The sequence below is a fragment of the Argentina silus genome, assembly GCF_951799395.1.
Source record: "Argentina silus genome assembly, chromosome: 10".
NCBI classification, from domain to species: domain Eukaryota; kingdom Metazoa; phylum Chordata; class Actinopteri; order Argentiniformes; family Argentinidae; genus Argentina; species Argentina silus.
Window position 1 is genome coordinate 10,120,895 of NC_139664.1, and position 22,401 is coordinate 10,143,295.

The 22,401-nt window shown below is 45.5% G+C and overlaps 3 protein-coding genes across 4 annotated transcripts in view; 1 reads left to right on the plus strand and 2 right to left on the minus strand.

Annotated features, from left to right (window-relative positions):
* Positions 1-1,255, plus strand: part of cdh17 (cadherin 17, LI cadherin (liver-intestine)) — a gene marked incomplete at both ends in the record, with an annotated part of 7,458 nt that extends 6,203 nt beyond the window's left edge. Inside the window, 5 exons of the mRNA XM_083679390.1 lie at positions 1-99; positions 319-543; positions 715-825; positions 932-1,048; positions 1,167-1,255. The exon at positions 1-99 is cut by the window's left edge and continues 32 nt beyond it. Coding sequence (XP_083535516.1) covers positions 1-99; positions 319-543; positions 715-825; positions 932-1,048; positions 1,167-1,255 — 641 coding nt within the window. The remainder of the gene's footprint in view (positions 100-318; positions 544-714; positions 826-931; positions 1,049-1,166) is intronic.
* Positions 1,256-5,217: 3,962 nt separating this feature from the next.
* pdp1 (pyruvate dehydrogenase phosphatase catalytic subunit 1) lies at positions 5,218-11,530 on the minus strand. Of its 2 annotated transcripts, none has more exons than XM_083678963.1 (9): positions 11,491-11,530; positions 9,793-10,104; positions 9,523-9,690; positions 9,186-9,397; positions 8,945-9,026; positions 8,741-8,835; positions 8,270-8,438; positions 7,950-8,168; positions 5,218-7,721 (listed from the first exon to the last, which is right to left on the minus strand). In XM_083678963.1, exons 2-9 carry the CDS (start codon positions 10,039-10,041, stop codon positions 7,341-7,343), a joined length of 1,575 nt encoding a protein of 524 aa, XP_083535089.1. In that variant the 5' UTR covers positions 10,042-10,104; positions 11,491-11,530; the 3' UTR covers positions 5,218-7,340. The 2 variants fall into 2 exon arrangements, with proteins under 2 accessions (XP_083535089.1, XP_083535090.1); XM_083678964.1 differs by lacking the exon at positions 11,491-11,530 and adding an exon at positions 11,364-11,380.
* Positions 11,531-12,048: 518 nt separating this feature from the next.
* On the minus strand, positions 12,049-22,370 carry tmem67 (transmembrane protein 67). Its single transcript, XM_083678467.1, has 28 exons — positions 22,122-22,370; positions 21,624-21,712; positions 21,288-21,378; positions 20,947-21,046; positions 18,784-18,853; positions 18,595-18,666; positions 18,355-18,417; positions 17,983-18,137; positions 17,691-17,799; positions 17,437-17,523; positions 17,122-17,187; positions 16,795-16,948; positions 16,535-16,655; positions 16,246-16,351; positions 16,060-16,116; positions 15,791-15,889; positions 15,555-15,653; positions 15,179-15,265; positions 14,934-15,033; positions 14,674-14,813; positions 14,351-14,491; positions 14,046-14,126; positions 13,754-13,870; positions 13,306-13,422; positions 13,078-13,185; positions 12,767-12,869; positions 12,515-12,657; positions 12,049-12,299 (listed from the first exon to the last, which is right to left on the minus strand). The coding sequence occupies exons 1-28, from the start codon at positions 22,312-22,314 to the stop codon at positions 12,219-12,221; spliced, it is 2,949 nt and encodes a 982-aa protein (XP_083534593.1). The 5' UTR covers positions 22,315-22,370; the 3' UTR covers positions 12,049-12,218.
* Between the last annotated feature and the right edge of the window lie 31 nt (positions 22,371-22,401).

A 22,401-nucleotide genomic window follows, 5' to 3' on the forward strand; every position in this document is an offset into this window, starting at 1 on the left:
TAGAGATAGATCCTGCCACTGGAGATATCAAGTCCAAAGCCAAGCTGGACAGGGAGACGTTGGAGGCGTTTGAAGTGACTGTCACCGTGTTCGAGAAGGGTGAGGAACACACACACACACAAACACAATATTTTTGGATTCCTCATTTGGATCCACATTCAAACCCTGTGTTGCACATAGGACCCAGTGTTGCAAAGTCATATAGATGTCTGGTGTCAACAAATCTTTATTTGCATATAAGGATACAAAACACCTCTGTAGCCACAAGCTACCCACAACAGCTGAAACTAAGCAGTATTTTCTGATCTCTCTGTGTAGCTAAACCGGAGCAGTCATCAGAGCGTGTCGTGTCTGTGCACTTGCTGGATGTAAACGACAACGCCCCGAAGCTGTTGGAGAAACAGGCCTTCATCTGTGTGAAGAAGCCTCAGCCTGTCATTTTGACAGCCCAGGATACAGACAGCGCCCCCTTCAGCCAGCCCTTCACATTCACCCTGGCCCAGGCCAGGAAGTCCCCCAACTGGGATCTACACACTGTTGATGGTATGCACAGAGGGACACATAGAGCAAGACTTACAAAGGAATGAGTTGGGGCTGTTCTGTTCTATTGTTTTTTTGTTTTTTATTCATTCAAAATCATTTAAAGTCATTTTAAGGTGTTCATATCATAAGATGTAACTATCCTGCTCTTCCCTAATATCGTGTTTCCTGTAGGTATGTCGGCTAAACTGACATTGAAGAAATCGCCGTCTGAGGATAAAACGTTCCTGATCCCCATAAACATCAAAGACAATGCTGGCATGGGTGTCACACACAAGTTTGAGGGTGAGTGTTCATGTGTGAGTGTGCGTGTGTGTGTGCGTGAGCGTGTGCATGTGCGTGTGCGTGTGTGTGTGTGTGTGTTTCTGAACCATGTGTTTGCTCCCTCTAGTGAGAGTGTGTAACTGCACTTCGATGGGATACTGCTACACAGAGCCAGGTGTTCATGAGTTCAAGTATGGAATGGGGCCCACCATTGGAATCCTGGCCGGAACAATCGGATTTATCAGTGAGTCATGGTGTCATCCAATCAGAGAGACCACCATCTGATTCTCAAACACTCACAATCAGACTCCTTATTGTTGTTGACTATAGTTGATTGTTCTCTCTTCTCTCCTCTTCCCCAGTCCTCCTGCTGATGGTGGTGTTCAATCGCATAAAGAAGGACAACCAGAAGAAAGCCTTAGAGCAGGGAGACACAGATGCCATGCTGTAGAGAACACACACGCGCGCGCACACACACACGCGCATACACACACACACACACACACACACACACACACAGGAATATAGTCGTTCCTAGATAGCATGTGTTTTGTTTTATATTTGAAGAGAAAATATAGTACAATTGGTTGTATGTATACATAGTAATATACTACCTGGGTCTTGTCATCAACATGCAGCTCAATAACTTATTTCCCCCTGTCAAAATGTAACTAAGAGAGTCTTCTATCTCCAGCCTTTGTCCGATGATTATGTGTGGGAGTTAGAAACATGCAGCTTATAACTATGTATGTGTAACTAAAACAGTCCTATCAAGCTGTTCTGTTGTAATAGTGAATGTCAAGTATTTTAGACACTCTTAACAAGGTGCCTCTGGTGCCTCAAGATTCCCAATGATAATCCCATTTGTTAATCAGATGTACTCATTTCAATGAACAACCTAATCTAGTGTGCATATACACATATCATTCTCAGAGTGCTAGCTGGGGGTTGAATTGCACAGTTCCAACACTTCAGGAAGGTGAACTTCGAATTTTAATTCAATAGATTTCTTAGATATTGTCATGGAATGATTTTGTGAATGACAGTGTACCCCCTGTTCTAGCTGTGTAACGACTGATGTCTGTAGGTGAATGAATGACTGGTGGCTGAGCTCACCAACCCTCCACTCACTGAGAATGAGAGGGTAGTGGATTTCTTAATAAACTAACTGTTTGGAACCACTGCTCTTTTCAAATCAATCTTGTGTGTGTGTGACTGTTTCTGAATGATAAGTACGTGTGTGTGTGTGTGTGTGTGTGTGTGTGTGTGTGTGTGTGTGTGTGTTTATGTTGTTTGACAGGTGCATGGTAACTACTCGTGGTGAGTGGGTGGTGACATAACAAATGTCATAGGCTAATCCATCAACACCTCTACTCTGTCACTGTCACGTTGTCTCAGCAAAGGATTTCTTTCAACAAGTCTGTGTGAAGGCACATTTAGTTGGCATGTGATTCAGTTGAATGTATATGTAAGTGTTGTTAGTTTCTCTCTATCCTCACTCTGCCTTTCCTTCTGTGTTTCTGTCTATCTCACGTGCCTATCAGAAAGCTGTGTCAAGGCCACTATTGAATGATGCTCTGACTCATCTCTCAGAATGAGGTGGGGAGGGATGAAAGTGTTTTCTTAACTGCTGAGAGAAGGAGGGCATTGTTGTTGTCATTTATTCAGTATAATGGGAAGGTCTCTCTCACTCTCTCTCACACACACATTGCATTGTGAAGGAACACACGTTTATCCATGTGAGGGCTGAGTGTCTGTATGTGCTGTGGGACACTCAGATGTCAAGCATGGCTATGCCCATGTGCCACATCTGGGCCATGACTGTTAGAGAGAAAGGGGAAGACAGTGGCGTGAACAAAACAATCAGGAAGAACATTGTGTGTGTTGTAAAGAGTGGTGTGTGATGGCCACAGAACAAGACGCAGATTGTGTGTGTGTGGTGTTTGTGTGTGTGTGTATGTGTGTGTGTGTGTGTGTGTGTGTGTGTGTGTGTGTGTCTCTAAGTGTATGTGTGTGTGTGAGAGAGAGAAAGAGAGAGAGAGAGTGAGAGATAGAGAGACACACATAGAGCAACAGAATGGAGTTATAGGCTTGTAAAGTGTTTCTCAGCATCGGGCCTCTTCAAGTGTTTATGTCTGCACTCTCTCTCCTCCCGTTTCCAGGCAACGCATTCCACAACAACAGACACACATACAGCCCAGCCAGGGCAAGGAGAAGAGGGTAGGGGTGAGAGAGAGGAGTAGAAGAAGAGGAGAGTAAAGGAAATGGAGGGAAATAAGTGACGGGATACTCTGACCATGTTTGGAGTTCCACACCCACACAAACATGCAATATACAGCAATGCCCTTTCCTGGCCTTGCCCCTGGTGATCATTGCATATCGGTCAACTTTCGGACCATCCGCTGAGCCCTGGCAGCACCACCCATACCGACATCAGGCCGAACCCCAGAGGGATGGGGTGACAGAATGCTGCAAGGGTGTACCATCGGATGGTGGGCACAGAGTATGCAAGCACGTGTGCGTGCGTGCGTGTGTTCATTCAATGGTTAAGTGTTTCTTATCTAATTTATCGGGAGCATAGATCTTAGAACGCTAACAACTTGTTTTTTGTCTTTGTTTTACAACTAAAATCTCTACTGATCAGAACAAGCAAGCAAAGATCTGCATCTGTAAGCAAGCAAAGATCTCCTTGTGTAACTGAGCTTTCTGACAATTTATTGTGTGTGTGTGTGTGTGTGTGTGTGTGTGTGTGTGTGTGTGTGTGTGTGTGTGTGTGTGTGTCAGAGTGGGGTCAGCCAGGGGATAGGGCTGTGACATCACAGGAAGAGCCTCCATCACACTGTCACCATCCCTGCTCCCCATGTGTGGGAGAGAGAGGAAGATTAAGAGCAGGCAGGGATGAAGATCATATCAGAAATTGGATCACTCAGAAAAAAGATGATTCACATACACATAATAATACAGACATATGGAATAAAGAGATGTCAGCAGTGTGGTGTGGGCTGTGTGAGAGAGACCTTCTAGGGTAAACGCAGATCTGTGATTAGTAAACAACCTCTGCTGCTCACAAAAGTGTTACCGTTATCCTGTAACAACACCCACACCAGGCAGGAAGTGAGGAGTGGGTGTTCTTGAACAACATGTCCTTATTTGCTTTTAACAACCTGGAATAGAATAAGGACCAATAAAACCCATAAATCATGAACTCTGAGTCAGTCCTCAGAGACCAACAGTACACCCTTGGGTTGAGATCCTGTCTGGAAACACATTTCTGTGTTTGAATTCCTCAGCCAAATGTTGCTATCGGCCTCCTGTACATCTGTAATATTTTCAGGAGAGTTCTTGACACACTAACTAACAAACGTGCATGCTGACACACACACACGCACGCACGCACGCACGCACGCACGCATAATAAATAATAATACGCATAATAGATAATAAATACAATCCTCACATCACCTATAAAACACAATAAGAGAGCCACAACACTCCTGCCCTTCGCCATACTTGGAAATGTTACTGTATATTACAGTTGAACTGTTGAACTGGGGACAAACGGAACCTTTGCCCCTACAAAGGAATTAAGGATGTGTAAACCATGTTGTAAAAAATTAATAGCAGTTTTATAAATATGATATAGGATGCAGAAAATGCTATTGAAATGAACTCTCTTTTTCTACAAGATGATTCTCACACTGGCCCTGTGAAGCCATACATTTAGGAGTAAACCACTGACTAACAAGATGAAAAAACAGATGAATATATCACATTTTATGTTATCAAAATGTACTGTTTCTGCACACTTACTTCTTGTTGATTCCCAGACAGAGAAGCAACTCTCTTCTAGCTTCTCACAACTGAACAACGTTGTCTCTCAACATAGATCGAAGGTTCTGTTATTGGACCACTAGCGCCATCTCCTGGCTGACAATGCCTGTCTGAATCACTGCTGACCACAGTCAAGAGAGGTGATGACTGACTCAGACATGGATTGTCAGCCACCAGATGGCGCCAGTAGTCCAATAACAGAACTTAACTAGATTCTATCCCTGCTCTCAAGACACCATACTCTCAAATCAACTATAGTTACTACACTAAGTAGTAGCCTATTTATCAAACTGTTGAGTTGATAACAGAGTCTAGTAAGAGTAGAGGATAACAACACAGTATTACAGTACTAGTTGATTAGTAGCTGCAGAATAAGAATCTGTGCTTTCTTGGTAGCAAGGTCGCCGTTGCTGTGTATGCAGTTATGACTTAACACACATGACCACACACCTCCTTAATCAAATGTAACCTGAGATCACATTGACCTTCTGAGTGCCCACGGGGCAGCAGTGTGGTCTGACTGCATTCCAGGGGTGTGGCAGGGGAGTGTAAGACACACACACACAGAAACAGAAACAGATATAATGGGTGTATTCAATGTTTTATTAAAACCTTAAATACAAAATGTTACAACCCAAAGTGTTATAGATACATACAGTACATAGCAGTTACATTTCATACATAGTTGTGGATAAATACCTGTAACAGCATACATTTTAAAAGCTGCATAAATAACCTTCAAGTATTCAGCGAGAGTTTAGACAACCTCCTTCAGCTTGACATTCTCTCCTCTCCTAAATAGAAACCATCATTTGGCCTTGAATACGCCCACAGTCACACCATCAGGGTTAGTGTTCTATCAGTGATTTAGCCAAGGAGCCAGTTTGCTTCCTGCTTTAGCCAACTCCTATACGTTTGGCATGACAACAGAGATAGCTAAATCAGAAACAGACTGGCAACAAGGCCATCAATAATACACTATCAAAAACAAAAGAGTAAGGCAAATATATATAAATATTTTTTTTCTGCGACAATATACACACCAACCGACTCATAACACACAAGTATTCCCCATGTGTGTGTTAGAAAACGGTGTCTACACAAGACCAAACTAACATACAAAACACAAAAGACACACGGTAGAGAGATGGAGAGGAAGAGTCAGAGAGACAGAGAGACAACATGTTAAACCACCAATCCCTTGATACCTTTACAACCCACAACCCTAGAAAAATAAATATCTGTTTACACACACTTCTCTTCTCTTCTCTTCTCTTCTCTTCTCTTCTCTTCTCTTCTCTTCTCTCTCTCCCTCTCAAGAATATCACTCCTTCAGTCTGTTGTAGTGTCCTTCACTATCTCTTCAGTGTTCTTCAGGTCCTGTCACCTACATCACCTGTGTGTTGCACCAACAAATGATAGTGACAGCAGTTTTACTCTTGAACCCCAACACATATCTACCAGAACCATGGTTACCGCTGAGATTAACACTGACAGAGAACCATGGGAATCTGAGTAAAACACCTGTTCTCTCGTAGCATGACTGGTTCTTATTGTATTGGCTATGTGAAAAATGATTTCCTATTCTCCATCAAGTGTACTATGTAACTATGCATCTGCCCAAAGGTAGACCATTATGTGGACGAAAGGGTGTCATTAGACCATATAACATTGTGTCTCATTCTCAAGCAGCGTAATAAAACAAAGGCAGGTTACATTCCACCTGAAGAGCTTTCTTTCCATAGTTGAAGAGGCTAAAATCTGATTCAAATCTTAAAAAGAAACCGTGTGCAAAAGATTAAACAAAAAAAAGTAAAAACATGAAGGAGTGTGTTAAGCGATCTTTGCAGTAAATATTTAAATGTAACAATCAGGCAGCACAGACTAAAGCACACACACACACACACACACACACACACACACACACACACACACACACACACACACACACACTTCTCCTATGTAACAGCAGTGTCTCACTGGGACGCAGCCATGCAGTCGAGCCCGAATGAAGCCAAGTTGCAGCTCCAGAGCAAGCCAGATGCTGCAAATGCACAGCGCAGAGGATGTGTGGCATCATCAGAGCATTATTCCAACATTGCAGTCTATCTGCAAACGGTCAACTAGTAGTTTCCTCAAAGGCCTCTTTAAAGTCCTATCCCCTACCCCCTACCCCCTGGAGAGTTGCCAGATCTAGATAAGTGAAAGGGATATGGCAGGAGCTCCAGTTGGCCAATTGGAGGCTGAGGTGGTAAGTGTCTTTTGGCACATATGATGACGAGAGTTTCAACGAGTTTCCTTCCTCTCTTTGACAGTCTCAGCAGACTGCAAGACGGGATGAAACATTTACAGGGATGGTAGCAACATGCCTAAAAAGATGGAAACATCTGAAACTCTAGGCCGCAGCACAGGAGAGAGACTGACAGCCAGTCAGGACCTTCAGATGGAGCATTATAACTTAACCATGACTGCATACACACACAAACAAAAACACAGACACTGACAGTCATTAACAGTCCTAAAAACTATTAAAAAAGGGGCAGTCTGTTTACAGAAAGTGTGCTTTGGTGTGTGTGTGTGCATCTGTGAGATAAAGTAGAGGTTAAATAGTGAGTGTGTGTGTGTGTGTGTGTGTGTGTGTGTGCTCATGACATCACTCGTAAACTTCCTGTCCATATCCACGTTCCTCTCATAGGCTGTCCAGCTCAGGACTCCTCTCCCTGCCGCTGTGCTCCAATCACGTGAGGGTTAAACTGCGTGATGATGACGGTGATGTCATCGCGGTACATGCGAGCGAGCTCCTCGGGGAGGGACAGCATCTTGGACAGCCTCTCGTGGTCCACCGTGCCAAATTCACTGTTCCCCACTGCATGGCGAATCAGGTGGGTTGATGCGTTGTGATCCTCAAAGGCAGACGACACACGGGCCTTCCTCTCAGCCAGCAGCCCCTGCATCTGTCCCAGGGTGACCCTGTATCCTCCTACGGTGAGGGGCTGACGCTGGTGCACCCCCGTTAGATACTCCCCCACAATACGAACAACTTCCTGTCTGTGGAGGGTCTCCCATAAGCCATCAGTGCCCAGTACCTGAGAGGACAGAGAGAAGGATTAGATAGTTGTATTCCAGGGAGAAGAAAGATCCAATTGAAGCCAACTCTACCAGTCTTTACTATAGTATAGTTCAGTTCTATTCATTGCGAGTACCACTTGGTTACCAGTGCAACAATTATACTTGAAGTAGGATGACTGTGGTGTTATTTGAGGCTCTAGTCAAGAGTAGTGTACTACATAGGGCTATAGGGGGTCAATTCTCACCAGGAAGCGGTCCTGCGGTCGGAGTTTGTGGTGTGTGATCTCGGGCTCTGCGGTGAGGTAGGGGGGTGTGTGGTAGTTGGGGGGGATGAACTTGGTGTGTTCGTTCTCATGGAGCTGGTCGGGACCAGACTCTAACACACCCCTCTGGAGCTCAATACTCCACTTAAACTTCACATCCCCAAACGCACGGAGCGGCATGAGGAGGCCTAACAACCGGTCCTGAGGGGGAGAGAGGGGGGGGGGGGGGGGGTCAAGACAGTGTGGTGGTGCAGAAACAGGCCTACATAGTCACAGATCAGACAGGAGGATTAGTTCAGTACCTGTCGGACCACCGTCTTCCTCTCTGAGGGTGGGTGCTCCCCCCGAATGCGCGCAATCTCGTCGTCGTTTTGGGCGCTATGGTCGTTGGAGAGTGTGTGAGCGCTGAACGAGCCGTCCTCCTCCTGGACCCCCAAAACAGCCCGACCATCTCCCGTGTTTGCCAAGTACCTATGGGACCGCATACACAGGGCTAAGACACAGCGATGTACCAGGATGTACGCATGTAGCCAACAGTCTCTGTTGTTTCATTCACTTCCATTTCACTGGGACGTCCAGTGTGTTAGACGGCACTTATGCAAGTCACCTTACAACATCACTGACTGATTACAGTGACAACGTTTCACGTACAGGACCTAGAATACCTTTCTCAAAGTGAAAGACACTTTACATCAGTCCCGAACAGACTACAGAATATGAAGTAGAACAAAGAGACGGATAGATGGAGAGATAGATATGTGTAATGGACGTACAGGTCTGATCCCTCAATGTGTGCCACACAGGCTGTAGCTCCAGAGAAGGCCACTCTTAGAACCCAGTAATGCAGGAAGCCATTAGGGTCTCCAACCTGGAGAACATACAACACCAATCAGTCATCCATTCCACCTGGAGAACACACAACAAAGGATGGATGGATGGATGGATGGCTATATACAGTAGATATCAGGGTCTCCCACCTGAGCCTCCAGGGACAGGTCACTGTCCAACCTCTTGAAGGCACTCAACAACGCCTCCCCAGTGTCTGGAGTCTCCCCTGGACTGAGAAAGAGGGAGAGGAAGATGGTATGATAGAAAGAGTAAGACATGTCACTTCCAGAGCTCACCTTACAGAGAAACTCATGATGACCAAAATGTCCCCTAACCTAACCTAACTTATGCTGTCCTCCCTTCACTGAGCGTCTATGTGAGAGTGTATACCTGTTGAGGTCTATGAGTTCCTGCCAGTATGTTCTGAGGCTGTTGAAGTAGAGAGTCTGAGCCTCCCTGGTGAAGTAGTCATTTGGGTGTTTGTGCCACTGCAGGATGGGGCTGAGGGGTCTGCCAGCTTCTACTGCCGCTTCCAGGTCACACAGGGTGCCATGGGGCAGCAACGACACAGCAATGTAGTAGAACAACCTCTCACTTAACGCCTGGCAGAGAGCAGGAGAGATAGCAAAAGTAAAAATAAACTCCAACGTCAAACATAAACATCAAAACAGGCTTGGCAGCTGTACACAATTACATCAGATACTGGAAAAGGAAAGTAAACTCTTACCTGTGCGCAGGCGCAGCCCGCATGGCCGTCAAAAACGCCCAGCAGCATTCCCCGTGTCTGCAGGCAGGTGGCAGCACTACGTCGGTCCTCTATGGGCGCGTTGGCGGGCAACTGGTTACTCTCGAAACCCATTACTGATGACACGTTCTTACCATCAAACTCTGGAACCTGGAAACAGAGGGAATGGGATAAGGCTGATGAGGCTGAGTATGTGTATGTGTGTGTATGTGTGTGTGTGTGTGTGTGTGTGTGTGTGTGGTGTGGCCCTACCTTGAAGCTGTACTCGTTGGCCTTGAGGATGGAGTTGACCTGCGGGGGTGTGAGGTTGTAGCTGTGAAGATATGGGGTTGTCCTGTAGTTGCGTGCAGGTACGCTGGGCGGCCATGATGGGGGACAGTGCTGTGAGGTGGGTTGGTGGGTGGAGGGGCAGCAGGGGGGCTGGCGTTGGCCTGTTAAGAGGCAGGAGGCCAAGAGCTTGGCACGGGGCAGACCTCGTAGGAGCTGTAATGTCACAGGCATGGTGGCACGCTCTGGGCACACACTCTCAGTGCACTGCTGACACACACACACACACACACACACCTGCAGGAGGGGACAAACACATAGATACAGGTCTGCTAGTGGTTTACAGCACTCCTCTCCATGTCTCACTTACTACAGTCAAGAGTGCATGCTACAACTTTGTTGTCTAACTACTACAACCAACTTAATAATGGGAAAATAAAGAGTACAACTCTCCCCTTCCTTTTAGTGCCATCAGGTTATCAAACCACTGTGTCTTAGTTTAGACTGCATTAAGGCACACTCACTGCCCTTTCATGCTCACATTAGTGTTCAAGGTACAGTAGCATAGTGGGTGATATCATAATTGCATTATATTTATATAATATTATATATATTATATATTTAAAATTTGCAGCACACCAAGTGAGGAATTCCTATCAACAGCATTGTTCAATTGAGATTAAGTTCGACCCTAATTCCACTACCCTACCTAACTGACAGGTCAGTTGGACGGCAGGCCAGTTTAGACTGGTAGCCTAGACAACTGTCACCACCTGACCATTAGTTCTATCCAGAGCCTTGCACCACCATATGAATCTCTGTTGTGCAAACCGCGGCTAGAATGCCCTATTTATAGCCTTAAATGTACAATCCTGACATTTACTCCTGAAATGTCCCCACCATGTCCTACTGAACTAGATATTCTAAGTGGCTCTCTCTGTTCCTTCTCCACCTCCTTAACTACATAATAGTTCAACTAGACGAGCCAATGATTAGTGATGGCGCGATATTATGTGACACACGGGCTACATGGAACAAATCGCTGAAGGTAACTAGACAGACTATATGGATCACCAACAATTGCACAATCCACGGGTATACAGAAAACGAATAGCTTAGCTAGAGAAAAAATGCAACGCGTATTGTTGTTGTGGTGAACGGAATTTGCTGTGAAAGGACACTAGGTTGGCTAGTTAACTTAGCACAGTTCAGTAAGGGCTGGGCATGGGACATCGATCTACCGCTGTGGCAAGAGCCCATTCCTGGCCTGTGGTGCTTAGCTATAACTGCTTGTACAGCTACAAAGTTGCCATTTCAGTTGTTTACATTACAATTCAGCACCGTCAGCCTTCACTGTAGCTACAAATTAGGCGGATTTTCTGGTCGCTAGCTCCAACTATTTACCTACATATTTGAATCAGTTTCTAATGTAACGCATTATTTGATTGTCTACAAGCTGTTGCTAGACAGCTACTCAAAATATGTTAGTGTTGGCTAGCTGCGACAATGTATCCGCTAGACAACGCGAGGCAGCCAAAAAATACACTATACAATACCCTTGAGCTAGTGGCTGCTCCTTGGTTGGTCTTTTGCTATCAAAGCCCACGATAGCTGTATCATTTTATTTATGTACATACAGGTCATTCAAGGTTGACCATCCAAGCCAAACATCAGACCACTGACCTTATTCGCCGAGTTTGCAGTGAATACAACCACAGTACAGTACCGATCTTCTTGCGTCTCACACGGGCCCAGGACACACTGGACGCTGATTGGCTCACCTCTCTGACAGGGGAGTTCCATTCGATCCTCTTGGGTTAACACACTACATGCTGGAATGTCGGTCAAATTGTCAATGCTACGACAGGACGCGTTTATTTCACCAATTAATTGAAATGTAGCAATCACTCATCACTCATTACTCTCTTATCTTAGTTTTATTATAGTGTCATAAGGTAATCACACTTCAATGTAAGTGTTGGTGTTGGCGCAGATATTTCTAAGAGATGACGCCCGTACACTGACTGGTCTATTTATCTATTCGGTCTCTGGGTTTGAGGTCTCTTCCTTTCTGAATGGTTATTATTAGTCATTTAGAGTTTGAGCAAAAATACAACACTACCCATATTTGATCAAATACATAAATAAATGTGTACAAACTGCCAATATAATAGAAGACACATAGTTTTTAATCAATATAAAAAACATCAAATACAAAACCTATTAAGAATATTTACATCATCGGCACAGTTTTAAAAATACTGTATAAACTGTAAATCTGTGTAAATGAAAAGTAAAAAATCAGCTGCAAAAAAACACAGTAGCTGCACAAGCTGTAAACAATAATTAATGTTCTAGACAAACAGCTACGAAGGCATTGCCATAAACATTCAGACAGCAGAAAATAAGCACTATATGAGGAATCTCTGGTCCACCAATGTCTTGTTTGCTAGATTTCTCCGTCCAATCGTGTTGCGGATAAAACAAAAGATCTGAAAAAAAACAGAAACATACAATCATTCCACTATGTCCAAACCTGGTAAGGTCCAGGAACAAAACAAGACACATACATGACACACACGCACGCACGCACGCACGCACGCACGCACGCACGCACGCACGCACGCACGCACGCACGCACGCACGCACGCACGCACGCACACACACACACACACACACACACACACACACACACACACACACACACCAGTTGCTGTAGGTAGGTGAGAACAGCAGCCAATGTGAAGTTCTGAGCTCCCAGGTCTACCACACAGAAGAAGAGAGTATCAAATATCAGCAGGGTGGCCTCGTTCCCATAGAACAGCACATCACTGAATGAGTGGGACTCATCTAGAGAGAGAGAGAGAGAGAGAGAGAGAAACACACATGTTACACACACAGACAGACATACACACACAACATATCAACCAGGGTGGGGGTAAAGGGCTGAGAACATTACCATTGTAGAAAATGCTCTTATCCATGGGCTCCATGAACTCCATCCCTATGACCCTCTCAAACAGCAGCTTGTCTTTCACTATGTAGTCCATGTCCCGATGGGCCTACAGGGAAGATAACACAACATCAGAGTGAAATTCACAAACAGTAGTAGTAGTAGTAGTAAACGCTGTGTCCCGTATTTGAGATAATAGGACAATTTTTTGCGAGAGTTTTTTGCGCTGTCAAAATGTCACCTTAAATGTAGTAGATTACGGAGAGATAGTTAGGCCTATGGGTTAATGAGAGGTTTAAGTGAGTGTGTATACTAACATGGTCTATAACTGATCCCAGGAAGCGGTTCATGGTGTGGTACGCTCTGGTGCTCTGCTCAAACGGGTTGGATGAGGATGCGTCAACCAACCGCGATGGCCCGTTCCTCTGGAAAGAGACAGCAGAGGTGCATTCAAAATGATTTATTGTTACAAAACCTTCAGTTAGAAATATATTGTGAAAAACTCTCACTCACTCACTCACTCACTCACTCACTCACTCACTCACCCTGCTGAGAGGCTCCAGTATGCGGTCATACTGCAGTCTGAGCCGGCTGGTGATGGAGACCTGGAAGGTCTGTGTGTCTGTGTTGGGGAGCAAACCTCTCTGACCACATAGAGCCTCCTAGAAGCAGAGAAAGTGGGAGAGGAGATAAGACAATATTTACTAAGATGTTCTTCTAGATATGGGGTTCACTTTAGACCTACTGTTCATGATCCAATAGAAAGGCACATATACAGTCCCTCTCTCAATCCCAAACGTACCCCTACCCGCCAGACACTTGTGTACATCTTAGAGGATAAATTAGGTGTAAGCAATATGATAATAGCTTGACATTGGCTTTTCCATAGGCTGGGTAGAATTCCATAGGCTGGGTAGAATTCCATAGGCTGGGTAGAATTTTCACAAAATGTTTTCAGTTTAGGATTGGGGGGGATATTCTCCCTGTACGTACGGCCTCTCTCTTGAGGTTGGTGTTCATCTCCTCCATGTTGGTGTCAGCGTGGCCGTGCACAGAGCGCCCGTGGATGTAGTAGCCAAAACACCTGTGGGACAGCAGCAGCACCGAGATCTACAAACACACACACACACACACACTCAGAAATGAAGATATCACAAAAAAATTCTAAAAGCACGTGCGCACACACACACACACACACACACACACACACACACACACACACACACACACACACACACACACACACACACACACACACACACACACACACATCAGTGATACTTACGTTACTGATGGAGCAGAGGTCCACAAACTGGCGGATCTTATCCTCCACAAAACGCTCGTGGAACACAGTGAAGAACACCATCTACAGACAGACACACATACATTATTACTATATATCCTATTGGCATGTGTGTCTCAAGAGGCTATGCTTACAGTATGTGCCTTAAAGGTCCAATGCTGGTTGTGCAACACCAGCAGATACCGATACTTCCATACACACGCACACGCACACGCACACGCACACACACATACATACATACATAGTGAGAAACGCTACATATTGCTTCCACCCTAGCCCAGGGTTACCTGTAGCAGTCCAATGCAGAGCCACATTGTGGATGCCAGGCCGTAGCGCAGAGTTAGGCTGTAGGGAGGGGTGTAAGCCTGAGGGGAGCGCTCCAACACTGACCAAGGGTCCCTCAGGGCCAGACTGGAGAAACCCACCACCTAGGGCAGGGAGGACACACACGTCAGAGATGGAGAGATAGCAGTCAAAGAAAGGAAGAAAAGAGGAAAGAAAGACAGCAGGAAGAAAGGGAGGAAGGAAACCAATAAGTGTGTGTGTGTGTGTGTGTGTGTGTGTGTGTGTGTGTGTGTGTGTGTGTGTGTGGGTGGGTGGGTGTGTGTACCTCCAGTAGGAAGAGTACAGCCATGATCTGGAAGGTTGGACTGATCTTCCGGATAGTCTGGATCTCGTTCCACTCATTGGCTACAAAGTATGTCCTCCAGATACTGACAGGAGAGATGTCGCGCTTCGTCTCACCAGAGCCTGACAACAACGATAAATATATATATATTTGGTAGAACTATCTCTTTAGGAGAGACGGGTAAAATAAACAAAGACATTTGCATGCATTGGCTGAGTGACAGAAGGGTGAATGATGTGTACCCTGGATGATCCTGTTGGTTTTGCCGCGAGGTCTCTCCCAGTCAATGAAGAACACATCCACTGACAACTGCTGGATCAGCTTGTGGATAAACTGCACTGCCTGGAAACAAACACACACAAGCGTGACCTTAGCATAAAACAGACTCTCAGAACCACCCAGCCACCCACCCACTCATCTTTTCACCCCATTCACCATCCTGATCAGAGTCATGTGTGAACCATGAGGTGACAGGATGAGATCTCACCTTGAGAGCGAAGGCACAGCCCACATAAGTCTTAAACCGCTCCTCCTGATCCGGCGACGGCAACAAGACAGACACAAACTGCTGGGCCTGAAAATACACATGCACCACGTATATGTTTTGATTATACTCCTGTGATGTGACTAGCAAAACACATGAGAGAGCAAAGACAGGGAGGGGAGAGGAGAGAAGAGGGATGGGAAAAGAAGAGAAGAGAAGAGCAGACTTGCCTCCAACGTCTGATGCACAGTCCAGGAAGAGAGAGGAGAAACAGGAGACGGAGCAACATCACACTTAGTTTCAACAGGAGGCAGATGAGAGACAAGGAAGAGGGAAAGGTGCGTAAAAGGAGTGAATGTTTAAGAGATTAAACTTTTACCTTGTAGAAGATGAGCCAGTAGAGGCCTGTTCCTACGGTGACGAAAAAGAACACGTTGGCCAGATCACCAGCATAGAACAACATGAACTTCAACACCGTCTGAGAGAGAGAGAGAGAGAGAGAGAGAGAGAGAGAGAGAGAGAGAGAGAGCGAGCGAAGGATGATCAGATTTGTACAACTACACACCAAATGTACTGTGTAACAGGATTTGAATTAGGAGTTTGAGGGTCAGATACCTCCATGTCGATTAGTGTGGAGGCAATCCTTCTCTTCCAGCTGGCTGTTTTCAGGAGGGAATACAGTACAGCAACACCTCCTAACACACCTAGAGCGATCTACAGTACACACACACACACACACACACACACACATTTAATCATCATCATCATAACACACACAGCCATCATAACATAATTCTCTCATCACATTATTGACACATACTTTAGATCCTACTCTAATGCACCAATCAGAACCCTTGCTCCCTAAGTGAGCTTTGGTTACTCACATCTGTTTTAATACGAGCCTCATTCTGGTCCATCTCATACTCCACAGCAAACGATACCTGAAAACACGGACCAGTCAGTATGAGCTGAGGTATGTACATGTACGCATGTTCTGTGTTCTTGAAACTTTGGTTGAGTGGTGTGTGTGTGAGTGTTGGTGTAGAGGTGTGTGTGAGTGTTAGACTCACGGAGACGGTCTGTGTGTCGGGGTCTGTGATGACAATGTCAGAATAGGACACAGAGAGTAAAGGAGGAAACACCTGCCCCTTCTGAGTCCCTGGAACCAACTGGAGCCTACATACACACACACACACACACACACACACACACACACACACACACACACACACACACACACACACACACACACACACACACACGCGCACACGCACATAGTGAGTGAAAAGTACACAAAACATCTTTACAAACCTAATTGCCAACGAACGTGAATTGGTGACGTCTCGGTGACGAACCCACCCTATTGTGATGCTGCTAGCGACGCGGATGACTTTAGGCAGAGAGCTCAGACTCTTCTCTCTCCCACTCAGAGTGTCCACCAACACCACACGCCGAGACAGGTACCAATTATTAATGTTCCCTACACACACACACACACACACACACACACACACACACACACACACACACAGCAGTTATGTATGTTAGGAGGAAGAATTCATATATAAATATTATCTTTAAACATACAACCACTAAGACTCTCACGGATACACACTCACCCTGGTTGATGAACTGGCGGTTGTATTGTTGGTTGAGGTTGCGTGTGGGGAGGGGGAGGAGCCTCCTGTCCTCGCCTCTACTCAGGTCCACAAAAACGTCATAGAATAATGGCTCTGAGTACACACGCAACAGCTCCGCTACAGAGAGAACACACTACATACACACACACACACACACACACACACACACACACACACACACACACACACACACACACACACACAGAGACACACACATACACACACATACACACACTGTATAAAAGCTGCTCCTGAAAAATGAACAGTTACTTTTCCATGAAGATAAACAAAAATAGAGACACTCACAGTCTCTTTGTAGGTGGTGCCAAAGTTGTAGGCTGCCTTCTGTCTGGAGGTTGTGTCTGGACAAAGCTGAGGGAGAGGAGAGACATTTCTCAATTCACAAATTTGACTTGACCCCTCTGACCTTCCAGGTATTACCCCACACAACTCTATCTATGGCCCTGACCTTAAGCACGATGACGTAGGCTGTGTTCCAAAATGCATTCTTGCACTCTATCAAGAGCATATACCATATACGCTCTAGATAGAGTGCAAGAACACATTTTGGAACACAGCCGTAAATTCCCCAATGTCCCCATAATTCATTTCCTAATTTACCTGTAGGTTAGCTCCTCCCACCTTCTCCCAAGAGAGGAAGTCTCCTCTGGCGTTGTAGACAGCAGCCAGCAGGTTGATATCAGTGTTCTGATGGAGAGAGACAGGAGAATGCACAAGTTAGAGCAGTAGTGTTGATGGGATAGTGCTGGATTTGTGTTCTGTCTGAGAGAGACATAGTGTTTGACTTTGGGTTAGGTTGGTGTTTTGATGGGGTCAGTGGTGTTAGTCTAGGGACGTATGTGTGTGGTACTGACCCGGTTCTTCCCCTTGAAGCTGAATCCTGTGGGTAGTGGGTCTGTCTGCAGCACACGATTGGCCAGGCCTGGCTGGTCTCCGTAGTAAAGCCACGGCAGATTGGCCCTCCTACAGTCACATGGGAGAAAAGGGGCATTTCTAGTGGATATTTACATCTTTGGTCGAGTACAGAGGTCCTGAAGTTCACAGGATCAAAGTAAACATTGAAGTAAACATTATCATAAGCATAACAACATTGCTTAAACTATTAACACAGCACACCAGAGTTAAAGGTTAGAGGTTAGGGGTTACCAATAGGAGATGTCCTGTGTAGAGCCCAGGGCAGCAGTCGATCTGAAGATGATGTTGTAGAGGCCACAGGCGTCGTTGGCCACACTGCTGAAGGAGTGCATGTTCATGACACACATGTTCCCCAGGGCCTGGCATGCTGTCAGGTTTGAGAACATCTGCAGAACACACACACACAAATAGTTAACACACAAGCACCAACAACACACACCAGAAACACACAGCCAAAGAGAAAACGAAAAACAGACACACACCAGAAAGACCCAGAAACACACACAGAAGATATACACAACTAGCACATAGCCACTAAAAACAGGTATTCTAAGGTAGTGGGGCAGACAGGTGTAGAGGTCTGATGCAAGAGGCTGTATTTACCAGGCAGGCGGCTGCAGAGGAGTAGAGGTTTTTGGAGAACCATGCTGACTGCACAGGTAGAGCCTACAGGTAGAACACCATAGAGATCATCATATTAAGATTACATTAACATAACACAGAAACAAAGGGAGGTGACAGTGAGCTTGTGTATTTCTCTTTATTCTACACGTATTCAAAATCATTGGTGCACTGCTGTATACGCCACTACACTGAAACACATGTTCCGTTCTGTTCACTCACCAGCTGGGCGAAGACGACGTTTGAGCTGACCGCTGTAGGGAGGTTGTTTGGAGGGAAACACAATCCTCCAGCCTACAAGAGATGTGATAGATGTATGTACACACAAATGCTCTAGACTGTTTTTTTTTATCAACTGATGTATGACACACCCCACACCTGTGAGATTAAGGAGACGGTAGCAGGACTCACCGGAATGTTGGTGGCGCCACACATACAGGACTGGGAGGTGTTGATGAAGGAGGCCTGGCATCTCCCACAACTAACAGAGAATAAGACACCATATAACACACTACTGTCTCTCTCTAACACACCTAACAGAGAATTAAATAACAACATAAAAGTACCTTCTATGTCACGATTCACCTGAGACTGTGTGAATGTGTGTGTGTGTGTGTGTGTGTGTGTGTGTGTGTGTGTGTGTGTTGTCGCCGATACAGCCTTTCCCCGACCTGAGCACCATACCAAAGGTTACCAGCTCAGGCCTAGCGGGGTCAGAATAATAAAGGAAAGGACATCTAAAGCCCAGGAGATGGCGCCAAAGGCTACGAGCGACGCTCCGACTGCCAATAGGCATAAGACAAGGTCCCCTCAACGATACAACAAAACCACAACACCACCCAGGGAGATGACCCCACCGGGAGGCCTAATCCTGGAGTCAGAGGCTGAGTCCGAGACTGCCTACTATCAACCAAAACCTATTCTCAAGAGGCGTAGCAGCGTGGCCACTCGGGCGACTCAAACCTCCGAGGGTGATGGAGAGCTCACCGTTACCAAGAAGAAGGTGAGAATCATTGTTCCAGAGAGACCCAAAGGAGGCCGAGGGGCGCACACCAAGAGGATGACCTCACCACCACCACCACCAAAGGAGACATCATACCTGGAGGATGAATGTGTCATCTGTTGTGACCCACCAGAGCCACCAAAAGAGGCCTCAACTGACATCACTCCACCCCAGGAATGTGACTGTCTCACCTGCTGTGGGCTACCAAATCTACCATCTGGCTGGGTGATACGAGACAAAGCGCCCCCCGCACAAAACGAGGTAACCATACCAGAGCCAATGTCCCGAGTGATTTATTGTTTTTGATTCATTGATTTGACTATTATTATTGTCTTACTGTTTTATTCTGTTGTTTTGACACTGTGAGTAGAGGGACAGAGCACTTCCTTAAAAGCACTTCCTTAGAAGCAACTTAGTTTTAGCTACTTAGCTAAGTCAGCAACCGGTTTCCTGTGAGGCCTGCAGACGAGTTCTGCAGAGAGTCCTCAAGTGAACTTACTCAGAGCACGGTGTCCTCAGTCGAACTCGGACCAGTCTAATGGAAGACCAGTCTGTCTAATGGAGACCAGTCTAGCCCTGCATGAAAAGTACCTAGAATCCCACTGCTAAACTGGAAACCACCCTGGAACGGAGTGGAGTATATAAGAAGCTCTCCGGAGCGCTACATCGGTCAGTCCCCGCTGAGGAGCGTTACAACCTGAAGACCAGCACCAGGAGGGAGCGTGTTGATACCCGAGACCGGGTTAGTACTGGAACTCTTAGAGTCCAGCCCCTTAACACTGCCGTGGCTGATAGAGGAGCTGGTTTCGTTCGACGGGACGCCACTGGGTCCTCTCCAAATTCATATTCAAGTAAGACCAGACAGAGTAGGGAAAGTGGTAGGATTTTATTCTTTTCTACTTTTTACATTTTTAACATTTATATTCTGTCTGTATTCCATTTTTGACATTTTTGCTATGCTGTAACGCTCTAAGCCTAAATAAAGATCTAACCTGCAATTAAAGCAACAGTTTTTCTAAATTTAATTATTATTTAGTCACCTAAGAATGTATACCCTTCTTGCTACATAATATATTAGACTTATAGCGCATTAAAGAAACTGAATGGTTATTCTAGCCCCAGAGATATCGACCATCTCCTTTGGGTAAAAGTATACTTACCGATAAATAACTTATCCGCGACCACAGCAACTTGCACTCGTTAAGATTAGAGCTGTCGTTAATTATAGGGGCTTTTTATGTTATGCAAGTCTTTAGTGGGTTATTTATATTTGCATAGTGTAGAAAGAGGAAGCAGGGGAGACTATAGGACGGAGACAGTTAACAGCGGAGTGAATCTAATCGACATTAGCCTAAAATATCACTTTTAGCGTCCTGTTAGGTAGGTGACCTTCAGACTAAGAGTTTTTTTATCCCTTGGAGGACAGCTAGAAAACCGCAGCCTTGTACATGGTCTTTTTTACCGGGTGTGTGTGTGAGAGTGTGTGTGTACCGGGTGTGTGTGTGAGAGAGAGAAATGAGTATCAAGTGTTGTGCATGTGGACCATGTCAGTCACCAGAGGACGGTGTTACCTGTCTCCGTTGCTGTCGGGTGCTGAGAGGGCAGGGTAAGCTCCATTGCACACCTCACATCCGGCCTCCTCCAAAGGGTTCCCCTGAGCATCCCTCTCAACTGGATAATAAATAGCACAGAGTTTGAGACATACATTCACTCACTATCACAGCCTAATACAAGCCATCATATCTGCCACCATAACAAGCCATGACACTGAGAGACCAGCATGGTCTTTGCTCTTTACACACACACACACACACGCACACGCACACGCACACGCACACGCACACACACACACACACACACACACACACACACACACAAATAACCAGGTTCAGAGTTCCAGTTGGTGACCCACCCAGAATATTCCCAGATGGACACTGGCATGTGCCCTCCTCAGTCAGACCACCTGGGCAGCGAATACACCCATACCCATCCTTGGTTACTGCCTACACAGCGACACATCAAAAAACACATCATACATACATAAAGAATACAGATTACATGTCACAATACACACAGCTTTGAAAAATGCATTTTAATTATTATATTTTTTTGAATAATGCATTTACATTGTTCACTGATTCATGAGTCAGATTAATGGAGACGTGACAGGTAGCTAATGTGATGTGTGTGAATGTAATCGTGTAATGTGATGCATTTGGTTGGGTAAAGAAGCAAGCAGCAAACATACAGGTCTGTTTGAGGGGCACTGCTGACAGGTGATAGATGCTCCATTAGTGGCGAAAACTCGGAACCCGGTGTGGCACTTACAGCTTTGTCCTAAAGAGGGAGGAGTTGTTTTATACATTGCTAACTAGCTAATAAGTAACGAAAATAAAAAGCTGATTAACACTATCTTGTAATTGATTAACTCTTCGAGCAGTAGTACACTGCAACATGTAGATCGCGAGATTAGCTAATCAGAGTGATCTCGTAACAAGGTACAACAATTATCAGGTCGCCAATTGCAGTAGGCAAATATTTTTTATTTATTAACTCCATAGCTAAGTATTAGCTCCCTCGTTATCTGCATTATCTACCAACACTGGCTGTTAAGCAGCATAAACCCTCTATTCCGCTGACAATGCTGTTAACCCCTAGCTAGCCGTAGCAGATTCTAAAATAAGCTGGCAAGCAAGACAGTTGTACTACACAGTAGCTAACCAACAACAACAAATAAGTGACCCACTAGTTGCAGTCGTCTTTTGATTCGGCCCGCATTTCATACAGGACAGAGTTGAGATATCAAAGTATTGTTCAACGCCGCAGTCGGAGGGACGCTGAAACGAAATCGTAAACTGTTGAGAGTAAAGTAGATTAGATTTTATCATAAGAAATAGAGACAGTCTCCAGATGTACACAAGTAGCGTCTCCGTCGCCATGGTAAGCAAACATGCTTCCTGTTATTTACCCATAAGCCCCTACTGGCCCTGGTGGTGCGTGTATGTTCCCCTCCCCCACTAAACCCG